The sequence below is a fragment of the Lissotriton helveticus genome, chromosome 3_1, assembly GCF_964261635.1.
Source record: "Lissotriton helveticus chromosome 3_1, aLisHel1.1, whole genome shotgun sequence".
Taxonomy (NCBI): Eukaryota; Metazoa; Chordata; class Amphibia; order Caudata; family Salamandridae; genus Lissotriton; species Lissotriton helveticus.
The window spans coordinates 557,396,881-557,419,750 of NC_136061.1; the positions used below are offsets into that span (position 1 = coordinate 557,396,881).

General features: G+C 44.5%; 1 protein-coding gene across 1 annotated transcript in view; it reads left to right on the plus strand.

The window, feature by feature from the left end:
* DNAJB11 (DnaJ heat shock protein family (Hsp40) member B11) overlaps positions 1-22,870 on the plus strand; it is a 201,749-nt gene that overhangs the window by 31,238 nt on the left and 147,641 nt on the right. The window contains exon 2 of the mRNA XM_078680479.1: positions 13,620-13,776. Coding sequence (XP_078536605.1) covers positions 13,620-13,776 — 157 coding nt within the window. The remainder of the gene's footprint in view (positions 1-13,619; positions 13,777-22,870) is intronic.

The window sequence follows — 22,870 nt, forward strand, 5'->3', positions numbered from 1 at the left end:
GTCTTCTTTCAGCATTTGACCCAAAAGATCTTGCAAATCTTTTCTTACACTGAATGGTACCATCCTTACTTTTTGTTTAATGGGTTCAGCACCACTTTTCAATTTTATTTCATGTTCGTACCCTTGCATCGTCCCAATTTCTCACTAAATACTTCAGGGAAAAAGGAAATTATATTTTCTTTAGCTTGCCGTTCTTCTACCACCTGTACAGGATCAACAGCATTGGGATCAAGTTGAATGCCTAGTCTTTTTCTTTGGTCCCTCCATCTAAGAACATTTGTTCCTTTTTTGGCCACATAAATCTTCAACTGGTCCTTTCTTTCTTTCAACATTGTCATGGCCCAAAATAACCTTTGAAATCAATGGGTCATCCATTAAAAGTGACCACTATAATGTCAGGTTTTAACAAATGTGGCTTTTTATTTTCATATATGGTTTAAAACTATGCCTGGGATATTATAGTGAATGAAGAACTAGAGTCTGCCGTAACAGACAATTCTGTCCCCAGCACTTGCAAATTGTACATAGGTTGTTTAATGGGTTCATCACCATCTTCCCTGATTTCTGCATGCACAATTAGTACCACATTTTTCTCCACAACAATGCCGTTATCAATTTCAAGTTCTCTCGAAGATGTGCCTCCTGATAACTGCACTACACAATGTTTGGGTTGTGTGTTCGCATCAATGCACATCTTTGAAAATTGCCCTTTTCTATTGCAATTGTTGCACTCTTTGTTAAGTGCAGGACAGTTTCTTTAAGACGCAAAAGGGTTGGGATCACCCCATCTAAAGCAGTGCGTCTTGCTGTCCTTGCACCCACCTTTTATGACTCATTTTTCACATATTTTCCTGTGACATCGCAAACTTCATTCTCTTTTATACCAAGTTGAGCTTAATTTACTCCCTTTGCCCAGTTCATGGACTGTTTTGTGGCTTTGGCTGAAGCCACCACCTCATCCATGGTGGGATCTCCCATGATCCACAAACATTCTTGGATGCGTTTATTGTTAGTGTTAACCATGAGTTGATCACGTATCATTTCATTGGTTGTGTTTCCAAAATTGCATATGCTTTATTAACTTCTCAGTGCAGTTAGAAATTCATCAGTTGATTCTCCTTCTTTTAGTCTCCTCCTATAGAAGTGATATCTCTCGTGTGGTACTAATAGTGGGCTTAAAGTGAGCGTCTAGTCTCAAAAAAAGTCATCAAATTAATTTAATGCCTCATCTTCATTCTCATTCTCAATTTTAGGCAAGAACCTGAAGACCTCTTGTGCTTCAGACCCTAAAGAATGCAAAAGGATAATTTTTTCCTCATAGCTGACATTCTGTTACCATCAATTGTCATTAAATAAGGTAAAAACTCCTTTTCCATGGTATATGTGGTTCATCTTTTATTTGTAAGAACTTTAAAGGTGGGTCTAACTGCATATTCATACTTCACCTGCTTCTAATTACAGAAATTAATAGTCACAGTGCTAGATGATCTAGTAACATATGACCCATTAATTGCTCCTCAAAATGCCACTAGATTTTTTCAAATTACAGCAGAAATGTGTAAACTGTCCATTGACATCACCTAAGATGGCCGCCAATATAACTGCAACGCATAATCTAATAGGAATGCATTGAGATATCAAAATGGAAGCCAAAACAAGGCTTGAAGCGCCGGGTGGCTTGCTCCTGTCTTGGAGGAATTTTCCCCTGCCTCCTCCTACAAGGCGATTCTCACTGTGGAGAGCTCCCTCTCAGGTGATCCCGCCCACAAGCCATAGCAGGGAAACACCCAGCCCCCTAGATACTTACTACACACACTCAATAACTTCAGGAAGTCATAGAGCAGTGTAGACGGCATGCAACATTCATTGCAGCTGACTTCACTCCGACAGTACACCCCATGTTCTCCCTGCAAGTAACACTAGCCGGACCCGTCACTTGTCTCCACAAAATTATGTGGTAATGCAGTTAAATTAGAATGAAGATGTCCAAAGTTCTCATATGTAGCAGGAATGTCTTTATTCAGGCTCTAATCTCCATGCCTCGTCCAGTAATAATAACTGTTACATTCAACTGTCAACCCCTAGAACCTCCAAGAGAGAAACATTCAGGGCACAGGCCCAGTAACCAATCGGTACGTGGGAGAAGAAAGAGTTGGAGAAAGAGGGGAAGGTAACAAAGGTGTGGAGAAGGAACGGGCAAAGAGGATGTCCTGTGATTTGTACATATGTATTGAAACATGATACAGGTACTCCTTATTTAGAATACCTATTTGCTCCAGAGAAACGCTGGAACTCTCTTATTAAATTTATTAACGCAGTGCTAAGAAGTGCAGGTACTCTCACTTTTAAAATGTAGAAGTGCAGGTACTTAGTACCAGACATTACCTGCTCATTTAAAGCATTGTCTGTAAATGTAGAAAGCTGGTGCTGCTATATTATGAGGCTGCACCACTGCTGGTGTCGGAGTGCTCTTGAGCTTTCCCTTCTTTTAGACCCCTGACACGACACATGGGTGTGTAAATTGTGGTTGCGTTTCACGTGAGACAAAAATTCTCACCAAGGTTTTCAAAACATGGGCCACAGACCCTCTAACAATAAACCCACTGTCTTACTTAAGTTCCTCAAATCTGCTTTTTTAACAAACATAGACCAGATCATGAGTAAGGTGTAGAGGTAATTACCTCCAGCCAGGGTAAGTAGCCCATAACAAACGAATGGTCTGAACAAAAGTTAAAAACAAATGTGATGTTCAGGTGTTATATACCGCCATATGATATTTACCACAGCTAAAAAATAACACATGGTGAATAACACCCAATTACAAGTATGAGAGATCATTAAGAACCGGGGAAAAATACCACATTACAATACCTTCTGTCAAAAGCGGGTAGTAAAAATTCCTGGAAGGGTAGGAAATTAAAGAAAAAGCTGTAAAATAACAGAAAAAATCAAAAGACCAACACAATATTGCACAAAAACACAATACAAGCAATGTTTTTGCCCAAAAAATTAAATCTTGCACATAGGGCCAGACCTACATAAACAGACATCAACAGTGAAACTCTCACAGAATGATTGTACTCACTTCCATTCTGCAGTACACCAGCACTGCTAGCCCACTATATCATGCTACATCAGACCCACCTTCTTCTGCTAGTACAGACCATGCAGCATGAGATGGAAACCAGGCAAAAAGTCAATGACATAAAATGTTTCTTTTTTAGGGGGGTTTATATGGTGTGACCTTGACTTAAAGGTATCACAGCACTTTACGTGAGCACTAGTTGCTTTTACAGATGGACACATTCATATTTAGGCACGGGAGTTTGTGTGATTTGCGCAGAATCACAGGATGTTGAGTCAACCCAGTTCCCCAGCTTCAATGTTTGCAGTTCTAGCTGTTACTCCTCATCCTCTCCCCACATCACAAATGGCGCAGCAGCGCAGGATAAGAGCCAAGATTGACAAACTAAGACTGGAAACCTTAACCATGAACCAGCTTGAGATCCAAAGTATACACAGACTCTAAATAGGAATTATACAAAACAACTTTTCATCATTACTTATACGCTGGAGCCCAACATAAGGATCAACTGCCATCCTGAAAATGCTAGCAGCACTAGAATTCTTTGTTTCGGGCACCAGACAGTAGGATTAATGCATGGTATTTCTCAGGCTACCTTTTCAAAATGCTCTTTTGAGTGACTGATGCTTTGCAGAGTGAGACGGATATACAGTTACACTTGGACACCCATATGTCTAATGCCAGCAAAGCAAACATCTGTGGTACAGCAGGATTTCCTGAAATTGCACTTACATACACCTAGTGGCCTCACGTAAACAGGAACTAATGTGCTGAAACCATAAAATGAAGCACACAGTTTGTGCAAATGCTGTATGAAGTGAATCTGTGTATAGTAAATTGGTGTGCCAGGTGCCCTGGGCAAAACTACAATGTAATGACCCTGACCAGAGGCTACATTAATCATACTGTGGTAACAAATTACCCTTAAGGTACTGGCCAGATTACTCAACCTTTCATCATCAAGATTACAGTGTATTATGATTGTTGTTGGCTAATCTCAATACATGTCACAGAAACTATTAGACGGTTGTTAGCTCCCATGGCATCACATAAATGGATCACTTTGAATATGTGTAAAAAAGTACATCAGCCACTCATCTCAATCATTAAAATGTTCAGCCAAGTCAACTTTTAAATAACATCATGTAATTCCATTACAACTCTCATGTCTCTTACCTCTGATTTCTCACACTTGAAACCTACTTCATGTCTTCCACTCTAGAGACATTTATTTATTTTATTTCTTTCGATTTATATAGCGCTATATAACCCAGGGGTCTCTAAGCGCTTTGGATTGTTTCTTCCCACAGCGTGAGGTAGAGCTGAAGTGCAGAACTACCACCAGATGCCATGCTTTAGTGCTTTGGCTGAGCAGCTCGCCTAATTACCTAGAATTTCAAGGTTACAACCTGTTTTAATGCTCGCAACATCATATGGGTATCTTAATTCAGCATTGATTTTGTTTATTATTGCCTTCTTCAGGCATTTGTTTTTCTTTTTTTCAATTCAGCATGAGATGACACATTAGACTGTCATGGTGACTTGCCATCTCCTTGACCAGGATTTCCATTTTAGTATGCATAAACCTTGTACTGCCTTTGCCGGTCTAGGTCCATGATGGAAGAGTCTGGCAGGTTTCTGCTTGTGATGACTGAGTGGTATCAGAGGATGACAGTGGATTTTGTTTGTCTTGTTTCAGATGCTTTGTCCTCTCAAAATGGATGCCTGCACTCTCAGGAGTTGTTGGTGTACTTTCAGGGTGTCCTAGGGTCTTTTTATGTATCTTTCTGGTGGTTTCTGTTCTCTTGGGATTCATTTCCTGACTACAGGAGGGCCCATAATTTCATTCGTCAAAACTTCCTTCCACCTGTTGAACCTCGCTATGTTTCTTGTAACTGTGGTGGAGTTCTGTGTCGCTGTCAACATTGTGCCTTGCTATATCCCCACCACCCAGGTATGTTTTCAGCAGGTGAAACTTGTCACAAATTTTCACATCAGTACAAGGTCCTTTTCTTATATATTTGACTCTTTGGAGTGTCAAGCTTGACTAACTCTGGCATTATTGGATTCTCTATTGTTCTAACTAGTGCCTGCATCCAAATCTGCTAGGCACCAGGAGTCTGCATGCGGTATAATATCCTGCATTGCTCTTCCAGACATTATTCCAGGTGGGGATATTTGTGTGGTGCTAGGTGGCGTGCTCATGTAAGCTCCTACGAATGGTGTATGGTAACTTCCACATCTTTCTTTCTAATGTGAATTGCCTTATTCAGTGTCCTCGTCAGCACCTCTGTTGGTTTGAGGCCACCTCGGCATAATCTTTTGATGAGTAATTCCCAAGAACACCAAATATTCTCTAAAATCACTTCCCTGGAACAGCGGTCCGTTCAACATTTTTGGAAAATCCTTTCTCCAGTTAACATTGCATCTGCTCAAAGTTGGTGCTGGCAAGGATTTCAACCTCTGGGAATTTGTCAGTCATCAGAGAGTGTCTGCATTCCGATAGCTATCTCAAATTTGCACTCATATCTTTTCACAGGTCTTTACTCTGATCCTCCCTCCACAGTTATGGTGTGGGTCGCTTGGAGCTTGACTACGTGCAGTGTAAAGCTATACATTTATATTAGTCAAGTAAGAAAATACCAATAGAAACCATTACAAACAGTTAAGCAACTCAAAAATGCAACATAAAAGAAAGACTACAAATCATAGTATCCAAGGGGCTATTGGGTAAACTGATATCCCTGGCTCAATGTGACATGTTTTGGGGCTCAGGCCATGTTGTAACCATTTAAAGTCCTTTACAGTTTTAACTGGAATTCTCTAAGAAAGATCAATGGTTGCCCAAAAAACACAATTGCATCCTGCAAGAACCACGATTTGCAAGTGAGCCCAAGGCACTTCAGCCAGAGAGACGGGCATGTAGGCCAGAGACAATGTGAACAAACAAAAGCATGTCAGGTGATAGGAGCTCCCTTTACATTTCTTTAGTGTCGAGTGACATTTACATCATGGTCACAGCAATCAAGCATGCGTGGAGCAAAGGAGCTGTCTGACCTATTGAGGGAAGAGGACATGGAGGCGAGGATTATTCTTTATCTTTCTTTTATTTCCTCCAGCAGCTTCAACAACAATCAAACAAAAAAACTCTCTTCCCCATGATGCAAATGGGCAAGGCTAAACACAGTCCACCAATATCAGTCCAGAGTGTCCACAAAGGTGGGCTCCCCTTTGAAAGACTTTTCTTTCTTGACTGCGACCAGGCAATCCACTACCTTTCATTACTCTGTTTGGAAGAATCTGAGACTGAAAGAGGCCAGAAGAAGAGCGAATGAATCTGAACTCAGCAACGCAATGAAGCAAGAGAGGCACAAGTGATGAATTGTTCCTGAAACCACAACCCTTCTAACCTAAGCCAGTACAGATACAGGCTAACATGCATAACTGTCATCACAAGTATTACATTAGAGAGCAAGCAAAAAATACTTATACCATATGTCTGGCCGAAACAAGGTAGAGCTTTCGATGTATCATAACCTTGGGATGGGATAAGGGTCTTCGCAACCTTAGGCAGGAATAATCCTTGCCTTCGTGTCCTTAATAGAATTAAAACTTTCCTTCATGATTACTAGGAAATTTTGCATTCTATGTTGGGACCGGAGGCAAGGATTATGTTCGTTCGAAGCTTGCCCAACAACAATGATGGTATGTCCTTGATTGGTTTAAAGAAAAACCTTTTGAACATAGAGTCTGCAGACTTGTGTGCTACATTTATAATGTCTTCCAGATGAGCGGCGAGGGAGAAAGCTTTAGAACCTATCTCTCCCTTAACAGAATGGGCACCAAACTGCAAGACATATATGCCCGCCTCTTGTATAACCCACCGTATCCAGTGGTGGGAGGAGAAACTGCTTTGAAAGGTTTCTGAAGAGAGATCAACAACTGGCGTTCTCTACCGAAGGGTGGAATTGTTCCGTCATGCTCTCCTACTCCTTAAGACAACAGACCACACACAACTTGGGAAACGTATCAAAAGCCGGATAGGACACCACTCTGGAATTGGACTTGGTCATATGAACAATATGGAAGGCTACCCCTTGCAGAGTAAAGACTCCTCCGAAATATCCAATGCTCGTACTTCAGGCACCCTTCGACATGCCACTAGGCACAACAATATGGCTAGTTTCGCCAACAACTCTTTGCGAGACAAATACTTGTTGAGTTGCCAAGAGCGGAATAAACGCAGGTCCTTATTCACATTCTGTAAGGAAGTGTATCTAGGCTCTGGAGGAAGCATTAAACGAATCCCCCTCATCAACTTACAGACCAACTGATTCTCACCCACACGGGCCCCTCGAACTGGCACATGTCCAGCTGAAATAGTTGACCTATATGAATTGATGGTACGATACGCAAACTCCTGAGATGCCAAGGAGGCTAAAAAAATAATTAGGACTTAGGGCAACCCCTTTTCACCCCATGGGATCCTGATCGTTCCATACACCCCAGCTAACCCATCTGGACCATGGCGATTTATATCGTTTGCTGGTGCAATCTGCTATTACATTGGAGTCTCCTGGGAGGTATTTCGCAGTCACTGAGAAGTTGTGGGACAGACAGAATGTCCTTGGTCAGATCCGCCAAGACATTGGACTTGGTTCCCTCAAGATGGTTTATGCAGCATACCGCAAAAACACATTGTCCATCTTCAGGAGAATACTGCACACAGCTTTGTTTTTCGTCCATCATTGAATGGCGAAGGATCCCGCCATCAGTTCCCGACTGTTTGTGTAGCTGGCTCTCGTCTGCGGACCATTTTCCTCCTGTACAGAAGTCGCTATGTCCTGGTCTTAGCCGAAAATGGCTTGGCCATTCAATGCCTCCATATGGTCCAGCCATCATCTCATCTCCACTCTCACCTCATCTGAAATGGGAACCTGATCCGAGCACTGTAGACCCCGATGAAGGTGGAACGCCGTGAGGCGTTGCAGATCCCTGTAGTGGAGCGGTCCCGAAGATCGCTTGTATCAATGACGACAGGAGGCCTACCATCGGAGCCACTGGCCTCAACAAGGAAGTGGAGCATTCCAGCATCCTTTTCCGCTCCTTGCAGATTTTTTTGATTTTTTTATAAATCTTTTTAGTAAAAATATCAAGGGAAATACAATCACATTTTCAAACATTGATGACATCGTCACTAAGCATAAATATTTTGGTCTGTTCGGATGACATTGGTGTGGTTCATATCTCTGGAAACATTTTTATCTTGTTCCGGTGGTATAGGGTTGTCTAGGGTGGGCACGGGTAGAGGAATGGGAGAACGCAAATATGTCCACGATATTCGTTCCAACTTGATCATACATGAGTCCACTTTTGGGGACCTACAGTGCCTTCTCCCTGAACATGCACCAGTCCATGTCCTGTTCCCATAGTTGCAGGCCAGGGGCCTCTCTCACTCCCCACAATCTGGAAATGTTTTGTTTGGCTATCATTCAGCCCAGAGTCACCCATATTTTGCCTTTGCTACCCAAATCAGTCGGTCCCCACACATTTAATAAACACTGTCCAGCGTCTCGTTGCAAAGCTTGACCGAGGACCTCAGACATACAATTGACAACCCTTGTCCAATATACACAGACCATAGGACAATCCCACAAGGTGTGGATAAAAGTACAGTCTCTCCCACAGTTTCTTTTACATTTCGAGTCCTCCCCATGTCCCCCATGTCCCATACGAACCAGGGCTTTTCTGGAAAAATCTATCCTGTGCAAAATCTTCAACCGCTCCTTGCGGATCTTAACTACTTTCAAGGAAGGAAGACTCAAGGTGGGCGCTACAGAGTGTGACAAAACCAAGGAAGGTCGTCTGCTTGGATGGCATCAGAAGAGCCTTCTTGGGGTTGATCACAAATTCTAGGCTTTGCAGTAAATTGACAGCCGCCTGCAACTGTTGTGACAGTGTCAACAGACACTGATTCACAAGGAGTAGATTGTCGAGGAAAATGATGAGGCGGAAGCCTCTCACCCTCAGGGTCTCCACTACTGGCTTGAGGACCTTGGTGAAACACCAGGATGCCGAGGACAGACCCAAAGGAAGGGTGGTAAACTCGTAAACACGATCTTTCCACCTGAACTGTAGGAACCTGCTATGAGGTCCAAAAATGGGAACTGCCAGATATGCGTCTTTTAAATCCAAGTGCACCATCCAATCGTCTGGCTGAAGCAGGTCGCATAAAAGATAGAGGCCCTCCACCTTGAAGTGGCGGTAAACCAGCCAATGATAGAACTCTCTGAGATTTATTACTGGACATTGACCACCTTCTGCCTTGTCAACTAGGAAAATGTTGCTAAGCAAACCCCTGGGATGGAGGAACGAGGGTACAATTGTGCCTTTTATTCTACCTCGCCGCCAAGACCTGGAACACCCTCCCTACCAACCTACGTCAGACCCAGGACCTGCTGGACTTCAGAAGACTTCTCAAGACCTGGCTTTTTGATCAGTAGCTACCCCTCCCCACCTCCCCCCCCAGCGCCTTGAGACCCTCACGGGTATGTAGCGCGCTTTACAAATGGTAATGATTCATTGATTGAGTAAGTCTGTCACCTCTTGATCCATCAAGGTGACCAGCGGGTGATGGCAGCAATCTTGGATCGGGGACCAGTAGAATTCTATGCGAAACCCTTTGATTGTCTGAGATAATCTCGCCCACTTGTGCCTGAAAAGTGCCAACCTGCCACCCATCCTGAGAAGAGGGAAGGGAAAAAGTCTCACCTGCGGAGGCATGGAAGTGTCCTCTGGAGGTGTCCTTATTACCGCGGCTACAGTAACCTCGTCTTATCTGGAACAATTTTCTCTATCTCAAGGATCTTGGGTTCCCGGTCCTCTATAAGGGCCTTGTATAAAGAACCAGACGGCCGAGCGCCCTCTGCCACGTCCATTCCCAACAAAACTTTTCTAGGTGAAAGATCTTCTTTATTGAGTCCTGTGCCTTATCCAGGGGAGTTAACTTACTCAGTTCCTTGATGAACGGGTCACATTACCAAAGAGACCCAACCCCCCATGAGCTGCTGCACCAGCCTTGTATGAAGCCAAGTCTCCCAATTTGGGGTCCGCCTTTAAGAGAAGGGAACGATATCTCTCTTTTGAGAGAGCGCAATTTGCATTCTCCAGAAAGACTACAGCGCATTGCGCCCATCTGGAAATTCGGTCGTGGGAAAGGGGAGTGCCCGATGTCTTGGCATCCTCTGCCAGCTCCAGGACTTTTGTGATAGGGCTAGCAATATCCAGCGACTTATCCTGTCAAGCTCATCAGGAATGATCAGTATTATCACTATTATCAAAAAACACACAAAATTATGTTTTTAAACACGGGAAAGTAAACCAGGTACTTAACTGCCGCAAGCAGGACAGAAAGTGGAAGTCTTCCAAAGGGGCCAGCTACTGGGCCGGTACTCGCCAAGCATCAAGATATTCACAGTAAGTTTACCACACATTACACCAGAGTCTATCAGGCGACACATTGTACAGCACCTGCAAACATGGACTGTTTCCTTACTCCATTAGCCTTGTGTCACATCACAGTAGAACAGTGTAACGAGTTGAACAAGCCCCTAACATTACTGGAAATACAGGCTGCCATATGCTCACTAGCCACAGGCAGGGCACCGGGCCGTATGGATTTTACAAAGCGTATCAACTGCCCTTAGCTCCACGACTCCTTGCAGTATACCAGAATGCACAGGAAAGTGGGATATTGCCAGATATATTGTGCGTGTCTCTGCTAGTGTCTCTACTCAAGCCTAACAGAGATATCGGGTCTAGTGGCCACTGACACTACTCAACACCGATTATAAGGTGCTGGCGCAGATTTTAGCGAATAGATTGGCCCCACTGGTACCACGACTAGTACATAAAGGTCAGAACGGCTTTGTGCCGGCCCGCAGCACGTCATAAACCTGTGTTGCTTCTTCCGAGTGTCGCATTACTCAGTAGACAATTGGCCACGTGCTGGGTGTCTAGTTTTAGACCTCAAGAAGGCATTTGACGCCCTAGAATGGGGGTTCTTATTTGCTGTGTTGTATAAATATGACCTGGGACATGAGTTCCTGGACCTTGTTAAGCTATTATGTACGCATCCAGTAGCCAAGATCAAGACGGGCCTTTACACATCAGAGCAGATCCCTATTGAGCACGGCACGAGGCAGGGCAGCCTGCTCTCCCCACTGCTATTTGCGCTAGCGGTCGAACCACTGGCAGAGACGCTACCCAGTACTTCAGATGAATGGGGGATCCTCTTGGGAGATGGCACACATGTGGTCTCGCTCTTTGCCGATGACCTATTAATATATCTTAGGGTTGTCGGGCAGTCATGCGCAGTAATCAACAACACGCTGGCTGAGTTTACCTCAGTCTCAGGTCTAAAAGTGAACTGGGACAAGTCATGTCTGTACCCCTTTGCGGAGTCTACCCCAGAACTGCAATTAATTATTAGCGGTAGACCGGAACAATGGCAATTTGCAGCGTTCCGACATCTGAGTCCATGTATACCGAGAACAGCAAGACCTTCTTGAGGGCAATCTAACGTGTGTCATTACTGCATTGCGGGCACAAATGACCTCCTGGAATACCCTACCGTTGGCAGTCAGGGGCAGAATTGCACTACTAAAAATGTGGTCCTGCCATGTTTGCTTTATCACTTCACAAATGTATCTCTTCACCTCAGGCCGCCGTTGTTCAGAGACTTGGAGTCAGACATGCAACAGTTCATCTGGCATGGATCGCGAAGTAGAGTGACGATGGCCAAAATGTACCCATCGACCACTCAGGGAGGCCTTTCGCTACCTAACATGGAACACTACTACTTGGCGGCACAGCTACAATGGGTGGCATGCTGGCTGAGTATGCGACACCTTGAGGACACAGCAACACAGACGCCCGGCTACACCCAGCCCCAGATAGTGTCGGTTTCACCCCAACAGAAAGGGTGGCGTTCCCAGGCAGCTGTTGATGCAAGTGGCGTATCAATGCTACTGCTGCTGTCTTCACATCACACATCTGATAGCACCATACCACTGTCTCTCCCTATACTGGGGACTCCCAGACGACATTGAGCAATATCCAGCATGGAACTCACGGAGTGGGAGAAAGTGGGCATACTAACAGTCAGGGACTAATACAATGATGGACAACTTACCTCATTTGAGGACCTGGCTGAAAACTTAGGTCTGCCAAGCGGTCACTTTCTCCTCCACGCCGCAGTGATTCGCTCGTTGGACGTACTGTGGGGACCCGTAGCACAAGAACCCACTACTTATTTAACTATACAATATTTACATGAATTGGGCACTGGTCATCATCTCACCAAATGGTTTGCAGAATCTCTTGGAGTTCAAACGGTGCAGCGATTACTCTCATTGCGGACCCACTAGGATACAGACATGCTGAGGCCCATCACAGATCGAGAATGGGGACACATACTTGAAAGCCCTACTTGAATCCCTCGTAATGTGAGGTACCGGCTCATCCAATATTAGATATCTTACACAGGGCCTACCTAATGCCGTAAAGAATAAACAAATATTTTGTCCATGCAGACGCCAAATGCCCTAGAATCTGCAACGAGGCTGGGGTAGACCTTGTGCATATGCTATGGTCATGCAGACAGCTGTTCGAACATATTGGGAAGTGGTCATTCAATATTTGGTCCAAAGTACAAAGCGAATACTGGACTGGACATGGGAAGTGTGTATATCAGGGCTCTATCATAGACCCAAAAAATATAAGGCGACGTCCAGATATATAGATTTGGGTCTTATAGTAGCTAAGCGACTGCTGACGCACCGTTGGAAGTCCCCCACTCTCCCAGCAGCAAAAGCCTGGTACCAACCCCTGCTGTGCTGGGCACAGGCGGGAAGCAGAACACTCCGCCGAGAAGATGCGATTGGGCTGCCAAAACGGCCTTTAGCGCAGGCATGGGCGCAGGCATGGGATGCAATATTGTCAGATTTTCACACAGCCCGGCAGGGATGCCCGGTACCACAGCAGACACACCTATAAATGACAAAGAGAAGGTAACAATACAGCTGGCGCACAATTAGATCCTAGAAGACGTATTGACAACAAACCTGAACACTGACAGGCGCTGGAATCCAAAACACACACCGCATATGCAAGGGTGGGCTGCAGGGGCAATTCGAAGACATATAGCAACATTTAACATGCTGGTTGCGATGATGTACATACATAACATAAAGGGTTTGTGGAGATGGAGTAAATGTTAATCGATATTGTTGTTCCGTTGATTGCAGTTAGGTTTTGAGCACCAAGATATTCTGCAATTTAACTGCATACAGGATATGAAGTTTAGCGCCATTGGCCATGATGTAATGTGCCACATATACACTGATTCGCACAGAAATGTTATGCAATATTTATGATGTATGGCATACATATTGGTTGTTAAGAAATGTTCAAAAACCATAATAAAAACTAATGTAAAATAAAAATCAATATTGTTTTTTTTATTTTTCTCTAGCCGGGATTTTTATCAGATTCTGGGTGTCACCCGAAGTGCCAATGTGAAGGAAATTAAAAAGGCTTATCGTAAACTGGCATTGCAGCTCCACCCCGACCGGAACCCTGATGACCCACAGGCCCAGGAAAAGTTTCAGGATCTGGGAGCTGCCTATGAGGTTAGTGTGGTCTGTGTACACTGAAATAGATGTTCTTTATCAGGAATAATTGGATGACTGTATAAATGCCAGCCACCCTTTTATCAGGCTCATTGAAAGCATCTTTCACGGTTGCCTTTAACATTGTCCTTTTCTCTTATGGAACCTATGGGCCATATGTATCAAGCTAATTGCATTCGCAAAGGCCGAAATTCGCAGAATTTCGGCCTTTGCGAATGCTAATTACCTAAATGGTATGTATGTAACATGTTTGATGCAAAATAAGGATTCGCAAAATTTGCTATTCCTTATTTTGCGATTGCACTTAAGGAATCGCAAATTTTGCGATTCCTTAAATGCAATGTATCAAAGAAAAAATATTCAAAAAATGCCCATAAGGATTCGCAAATTACCACCAACTTCTAGTTGGTGGTAAATTGCAAATTCTGTTAAAAAAGCTTTTTTCGAAAAAATCAAAGGTGCCATATGACGCTCATACATGTAAATGTAAATGTAAATGTAGTTGAGCTTATATAGCGCACAGCTACCCGCAGTGGGTTTCCCGGCGCTTGCTTAGGGAACCCTTCCTGATATTCCCCTGTGAGATAGCAGGGTATCCACAAGGTGAAAGTCAGGCATCCCGCCGCGAGGGGCCGTTGTGGAGATTAAGCAAGCTGTTGCCCAGAGTCGCAGAGTGTGAACCCGTGAGTCGAGGAGGCACCGGGGCGAGAATTATCAAGTCCGTGGAATTTTTAGCCCAAGATCCGCCGGGGCGGGGAATTGAACCCTGGTCCAGGACCGATCTCAGATTCCGGGTCTGCCGCCTCTAACCCCTGAGCCACACTTCTCCACGTGCCCACATGCCCTTATGTGCGCCATATGCCCCCACATGTCATTTTCAGGGGTGCAGCAGGGTGTTCTTGAGACACCCCTGCACCCTTGAAAAAATTCCTAATTTGCGATTAGCAAATTGCTAATCTCAAATTGCCCCTTCATTCCTTTGGGCCTCCTGGCCCATAGAAATGAATGGGTAATTTGCGATTAGCAATTTGCTAATCGAAAATTAGGAATGGTAAGGAATCGCTATAAAAAAAGCGATTTTGTACATACATACCGTTTTGCGAATTCTAAATAGCGATTCCTTAAAAATTGCTATTTAGAATTCGCAAAACGGAACTATGATACATATGGCCCTATATCTCTTCAAGGTAAAGTTACAGTATTTACGTCGTGCGTTTTCTGCTCCAGACTTGTTCTTTTCATCAGTCTGGTTTGTTCTTTTTGTCACTGGTCTTCTCTGAATCCCATTTCACATCAGATATACTTGACTTGGCAATCTTGACGTTGCAGCTTGGCTCTTAGCAGCGCTCATAGGCTTGCACAGTCTCCTGTCTCCTCCAAGCAAGTCGAGGTATTGGTAACTTATTTATGGAATCAAAAGTCGAGAAAGATTTGTTTACAGGGCTCAGCTGTGTATGTGGTGCACCTGCATTCAAGTCTTTGGAACCAACCCATGGTAAGACATTTAAAGATGCACAGCCCCGAACCTCAAATTCTGCACAGATTCCAGACATTTCCTGCCTTCTGGATTTACTGTAGCTTGATATCAGGGAGCAAGACATTGAAAATTTACAGTTATGGATGGTTCCATAGTTTACTTGGGGCTTAAGGGAAAATTCCAAGAAGAGCGTTTTCTTCCGTTTACTGCTCCTGATGGTTGACCAGTCCAACATACCTGCAATTTGTTTGGGAAGCTGCCAAAATATGGCAGAAACCTGGCTTTCAGACAGATATTACATTTACCATTCCAGTACTTCTCTTCCTGCTCCCATCATTGACTCCGTCTAGTGTGGTGTTGGCTTCACCGAGGAGAGGAAAAAGCCCAGCCAACTCTACCTCTGGCCTTTTAGAGACATAGGCAAAACTCACTGATTTCATAGAGAACACATTTTTTAAAAAGCCATTCTACTGTATTCTACAAGTCTGCTGTAATTTCATTTGAAGCAGATTACAGGAGATGGCGATATGTAATCAAAATACATAGTAATCAGAAGACATAGAACAATTTGTCAAAGTCCTCGGACCACCTTTCTCCTAATGAGAAATAAGTTTTGCTTTGCCTGCAGGCATGGCATCCATTTCCTGAGGGCACATATTTCCCGGTTTAGGGTATGACTGTTTACTGTCCGGTTTGACTGGGGTGCCGCTCACGGAGTGCTGCTGTTCTTGGCAGCGAGGGAAGGACGTCGAGGGATTCCTGCGCTTTGCTAGCGCTTGTCACTCTGTGTGGGTTGTGCTAAAGGACCTGGTTTGCCACAGACGCCGAGGGACTGCGAGGTCCAGCAGGCTCTCCGCTACCCAGCTGCTGCCTCTTCCCTCGGCGCTCCCGCCCCCCCGCCTGGACATTTTAAATACTTATCGCGGCCCCCGCTCCGCGGGTGCCGCTCACGGAGTGCTGCTGTTCTTGGCAGCGAGGGAAGGACGTCGAGGGATTCCTGCGCTTTGCTAGCGCTTGTCACTCTGTGTGGGTTGTGCTAAAGGACCTGGTTTGCCACAGACGCCGAGGGACTGCGAGGTCCAGCAGGCTCTCCGCTACCCAGCTGCTGCCTCTTCCCTCGGCGCTCCCGCCCCCCCGCCTGGACATTTTAAATACTTATCGCGGCCCCCGCTCCGCGGGTGCCGCTCACGGAGTGCTGCTGTTCTTGGCAGCGAGGGAAGGACGTCGATGGATTCCTGCGCTTTGCTAGCGCTTGACACTCTGTGTGGGTTGTGCTAAAGGACCTGGTTTGCCACAGACGCCGAGGGACTGCGAGGTCCAGCAGGCTCTCTGCTACCCAGCTCACGGAGTGCTGCTGTTCTTGGCAGCGAGGGAAGGACGTCGAGGGATTCCTGCGCTTTGCTAGCGCTTGTCACTCTGTGTGGGTTGTGCTAAAGGACCTGGTTTGCCACAGACGCCGAGGGACTGCGAGGTCCAGCAGGCTCTCTGCTACCCAGCTGCTGCCTCTTCCCTCGGCGCTCCCGCCCCCCCGCCAGCAGTGATTTCATCTCGCTCCTAATCCCGCGACGCGGGACGCGCGCGGGACATAGCCCGGGGCTAAGCCCGGGCAAAGGGCGGGCCCTCTAAGGCCCTCATAGGACCGAGGAGGACGGGACGGGCCACCCCCCTTGATATCGCGATCAGAGGAAGTACATTGTTTGAACTATACTCTTGTCACTTCTTGGTCAGTGTATTTACCTTCCGATAGCGATTTTTATCCCTACTATATCATTACACTGTACTATGTCACGCAAGGGGACCTATAAGAAATCTTCTTTATTACTCGATCCTGGTCAGGGGATCCTGAACTTTTCTGTGATCAATCGAACACCGCCCACTCCCAGCAAAGACGTGCATGAGTTGCGACAATCGCTAGAAACCAGGCAAGCTTCCCCATTGATCCCTGTTAGTTCGCAGAACTTGTCTTTTTGGGAGGAATTAAATGCTCTATGTGGCACTAAGTATGCCCTAGTGGCATCCCCATTCCCTGAAAAAAACATCAGCACTATAATCCCAACTAGGAATCCATGTTACCCTTCCACACCATCTTTAATAGACAATACCTTAGGTATTGCCTCCTTTCAGGGCCCTAATGATAAAAGGAAGCATGACGAGATCATTGAATGCGGGAATCATTTGAAAACACCAAAACCGTGCGCTGGTCCCATATCGCCAGTCTCCAACTCCACCTTACTACGGCGGTGACCGGAACTCATGTAGATCAAGTTCCTTTTCTGTCTCAGTTAGAGTTATTGCTTAATTCCATTGTATCACCTCTGGTAGAAAAAATCAATGCCCTGGGTGACAGACTAACGGGTATCGAGAGATTGATTCTAGCCAACTCCCCACCACTCATTAAAGATCCATCTAATGGGGAAAGAGCCCCTCCGGCTACTTCCATTATTAAAGAGACAAATTCTACAATTAATTCTCTGTCCACCTCTAAGAAGGCATTACCCAACGCTTCTGTTCTATTCACCGCCACAAATGTTCCTCTGCCTATTAACTTAAGCAAACATGCCCAAACTTCTCCACAGCTTACTAAAAAACCTGTTATAACTAAAGTCGCTCCTAAATCTGGGTCTAACAAGTATACTGCTGCCAGAGTGGATCCAAACAGAGTAGCATCCATACACCTACCCCCTGAAGCCGCCCCATTTGTTCTTGTCCTATCAGGAATACCGGTACCCTCCCATGGGAAACCTGAAAGCCGACAGGAACTTCTAAACAAGGTCATATTCTGGCTTTCCAAAAACAGACCACTTGCACCTAATCATGATGGTGGCATTCTGTGTGTTAGAAGGGTGGGGTGGTTAGGGTCTCTAACCAAAGACATCAGTGGGGATCTGGTCCTAGTGAAATTTAGCAACAGGAACATTGTCCCCCTTCTACGATCCTACCCCCCCCCAAAAAGGAGACGGCCCCATATCTGTCTGGGACTTACATGACTTTTATCCAAAGCACACTACATACCCGGCCATTAAGGCCAAAGGCGGATGACATCCATCTGCCGGGTAGGGGTCTTCATGCAGTTTAATGCGTTCTTAAAAAATTTTGTATTCACAGCTAGTTCTTTTTAATGTAAGGTTATATTTATGTATTGATTTTCTGATGATGTTGCTTTTATGATTTTTTATTTTACAAAAATCGAATAAAGCTTTTTCTACAGACTGGAGACAATACAGCCACTGTCCATGGTCCTAGAAGGACAGATTTCCTCTCCCACATCACTTACATCTTAACCTTAGGCCCATCCATTCTCTATGGAGATGTTGGCTGAAGTAAGGAATTTTTTGAACTAGTGGCTGTCAAGTTATTTCTACTAGCCGAAGTCCAGAACGCATTATGTTTCTGCTAAGTCCTTTTAATTTGACTAAATTTGTATGAATAATATACTTACATATAGGGGCTTTATGCCAGCCCTCTTCATGTATTAGTCCGCCCACTACTGCATAGATTGGTTTGGCAACCCACTTCAGGAATTGGCTATCTTTACTGCGAGTGATGGTATTCTGTCCTTTCACTAGGAGCACATTCATACATAAAGTTGTTGCCTTTAGGGCCAGGGACGACTACTTAAATGTACGCTATTTTGAAACCAAAATACAAACAAACAGTTGTTAGCTAGAATTGCCAAATATTGCCGGGGTTTTCTTTTTCAAATTGATTCGGGCCAGGCAGCTTTCCAACAATAACATTTTGCAAATGGCATGACAAAACAAGCACAGATGAAGCCAAAGCGGCAGACCTATTGACTTTGCCTATGCAAAGAGGGAGTCTTCATACACTTCCTGATATCTGTACCTTTAGAATCTTCCTCCTATGTAATCCTTTAAGAGTATCATTTTTATACAAATTTTCCGCAATCATTTTACAGGCGTTTACACTTTTTGCTATAGATTCCGATAATAAACTATTCACCTCCCCATCTGGAGGCCCGATAGGAAGTATCTTAGGCTTTTTGTAAGAGGGTTGAACAGTCAGTACAAGTTGCTTCACTTCAGCCTTCAATAGGTTCCCAGGCATTTTCGAATAACAGCAGTACCAGCATATTTGTGCACCAAGAGTATTCACATCCACACTACACTACCTGGACTAAAAGCTGGTAAGGACTTTGATACTACTGAATGCAGAATTACCAAGCATCAACAGTGTAAACTGGAATTACATTGTTATATTTAATTCTGCCAGATAAATGCACCCGTTCCAGATATAGCCCCTGGTTGGACTTCTCACCAGCAAAATGTAAATGTACATGTTAGAACTGGCAGGAAGGTAAGCACTGTGCCCATCTTTGCACCACAGCCTAGTTTTTTCTGATGCCCTTCTTTGTTTACATGGTGCACCATACACTGTTTAACGTAACCTAACTTTGGAACCAAAACGCTGCCCCATAGCATTTCTTTATACCCATTTCCTTCAGGTGACGAAACTAAATAAATGAGAATTATCACCTCCAATCGATTACTAATGGGTAAGCAACTTACTAGTGGGGGTCTTATCAGACTCACCCTGAAAGGGATGAGGAGGCTTTCTGTGTCCAGGACTTGTGGTCACCATACATTTTGGCCATGCATATGAACATCATTTGTGGTAAGTAATATTTCTGTCTCTGAAGGCTTTACTTCCGTCATAGCATTAAATGGCAAGCCCTTGTCTTCACTACTGACAGCAGCATTGTGATGTTTTACATCAAAAAGCAGGGTTATTCCCTCTCAACTCAGCTTTGTTTTCTGGCAGTGGTATTATAGAAGTGAGATCCATACATTTATCATTTTCCTGTATCACAGGGAGTAGGCATGCTGACCCATATTACCATATCATGAGATTGTCCCCAGCAGAGTGTTTCTTTAATCCTGGAGGACGCCGATAATGCATCTGTTAGACCTCTAGAGGGCCAATGCAGAGTTGAAACAAATTGCTTCACGGGTGGGCATGGAACCATGCTCATTAGGAGAGATGGTTCTGCTCAGTTGGATGAGTTTTTAATGTATGCAGTTCTACCATTACTTCTTTCCGAACCAATTCTGGTTTTCAGATGTTATTAATTTCATCAATGGCCCTCATTTGTGTGTCTCCTAACATTTGGTAAGGCCATTCTACTTGATTCTCTTGGTTTTGATAACACAACCTGTTTAGAATTTGGATTTAGTGTTAACTGTTCTGGTTTATAATGTATTTGATCAATTGGCCTCAAAAGACTTTAAACAGGTCACATGGTAAACTGCATTCTTTGCTGTGGATATTTGAGACTTGATTCCAGATGAGTTTCGTTCACTATCCTCTGGCAGTTGCTCACTGTGTTTAACTAAGTGAGAACATTGATAAAGTGCCTACTCAAGAACTGAGTCTTATTCTGGTGCCACTACCACCTACTTAGGAACATTTACAGGGTCTCTATTCAAGGATTGACCCACCCCCAGGAGCCCGGTCGCCACTTTCACAAGAAAAGCAGGTCGGAAGTCTATATTAATTTAACAGAGCCTGCTTCAGTTACATGCATTAAAAGACAAAGCAGTCCTCATTACCTATCATTCACTTTAAATTGAATAAGCTATTTGTTGCAAATGGGGCCCGCATGAAGACAAGCAGCTGTCTGGGATCTCTACTACTCGCTAGAGATTTCCTTGTTTCTTTGGTTGCTACACCAGAAGTGGTATCCCTCCTCCTAATGGCATTAATGTTTGTGCGGTTCGGCCCAAACCAACATCAGTGCTCCATTGTTGTGATTTAGTAGGCTTCCTTTTGAACTGTGCAATATGCATGATGTAGACACAACACGTATTTTTGTATTTTATATAGAATGTACAATACCACTGACATTGCATCACTTTAGAAAAATAAAACAAATCTAAGGAATGAAAAAGATACAAAGAATAATAAAGGCACATCGTAAAATAAATGAATACACACTAAGTCTCAGGTAGATTTTTAGTAAACGGATACACCCTCAGTTGTTTTCTATAATGTAAATAGTCAAGTGCAGCCTATAAGTTATTCATTGAAGCGATTCCTACAAACCCTGGTGTTACCTGAGAGATTGTTGTAAATTTGGGTTTTTTAATGTCTGCTCCCATAGAGAACAGGTCCTTATACTAGTTTGGTTTCCAATATGACTTTTATTATGCTATCAAAAAATATACTGGTCTCCTCTCCATTTGGTGTACTGATTTACTGCCCGTTATGCCAACTAGCAAGTTGGGCAACAACTAAGGACATCCACTTCTGTTTTTCTTGGGTACGTTTCTGAATGATGCACCAGCTGTAGTTGTGGGTCTTATTTCTGCTTCCACAGTTGGCCTCCATGTGTTCTTTGACCTGTCTTTCTTCCATTTGCCTTCTGGGGTCCCATGTTGAGCTGTTCTTGTTCTCTTCTGACGATATCTTCTTTCCATTTCCATCTTTTTCTCATAATGATTGCGTTCATGTTCTATTAGATGCATCTGGTGAGCCGGTCCTAGTTTGAGAAACTGCTAAAGATTCTTTTAGGGTTACTGTGTGGAAGGCTGACAGTTTGGTGATACCATTTCTGTCATCCACCAGTATTCTGACCAGTACAAGAGCTGTTTTAAAGCCTCAGCTTGGTGCTGTGTTGAGATGACCTCCACATATTGTTCAGCATCCATGCCTTGTTCAGTCTGCTTGATGTCACTTCCTGTTGTTCAGCTTCCAGGCCGTGTTCAGTCTGTGTGATGTCACTTCCTGTCCCTGATGGTACTGCCTAGGAAGGAGAACTCTTCAGTCATGTCTAGGTCCTCTCTATCCACCTTGATTGGTGAAGGGGTTGGGATGTTGAGTGACATGACTCCTGATTTCTTTGTGTTGATCTTCAGACCCTCCTGCTGTGCATAGATGTTGAGGCATAACGTCTTGTTCGAGGCAGATGTGCTGCAGACCACACACTATTGCATTAGATCACCATCTGGTTGTGGGCCCGGATGATTACACTTTGTTGTTGTCTTGGAAGAGTCTTTGTCTGTTGGATGACTCCTCCCTTAGATCGGTCCCGTTACCGATCTCTTTTCGAATCCATAAATCAATCAAATTACCATCGGCATAGTCGTCTACATTGATTCCGGTTACCAGCGTCGAATAGAGACTTCACTTCTCGATTCCAGCGTTCGTCGGGGCCGTCGGGCCCAACTTCACCATTGGGCCTTTGGCTCATGGAAAGAACACCCTTCAAGAAGTGCCCTCGGTGTGGACACAAATTCCCTCACAATGATTTTCATGAGGTTTGCAATCTTTGCTTATCTCCGGAGCACGAGAGTCAAGATTGTGAGGCCTGCGCTTCGTTCCGGTCCAAGAAAACAATCAGGGACCGTCGAGCTCGAAGAGTAATGGCGCAGTCATCTTCGTCGACACCAGACCTCATCATAGACGAGGCTCCAATTGGAGTAGACGCTGAAGAACAACCGCACAAATACATCGCTTCCAAAGCAGAGGATTCAGCTTCTGGAGTCGAGGATCAATCTGAAGATGACGATCTTCCTGCTGGTCAACAGGTCGTGAGTACAGACGTCGACCCTGTTCACCCCACCATACCGGCACAGGCTTCGGTTCCACCTCCACCTTCAG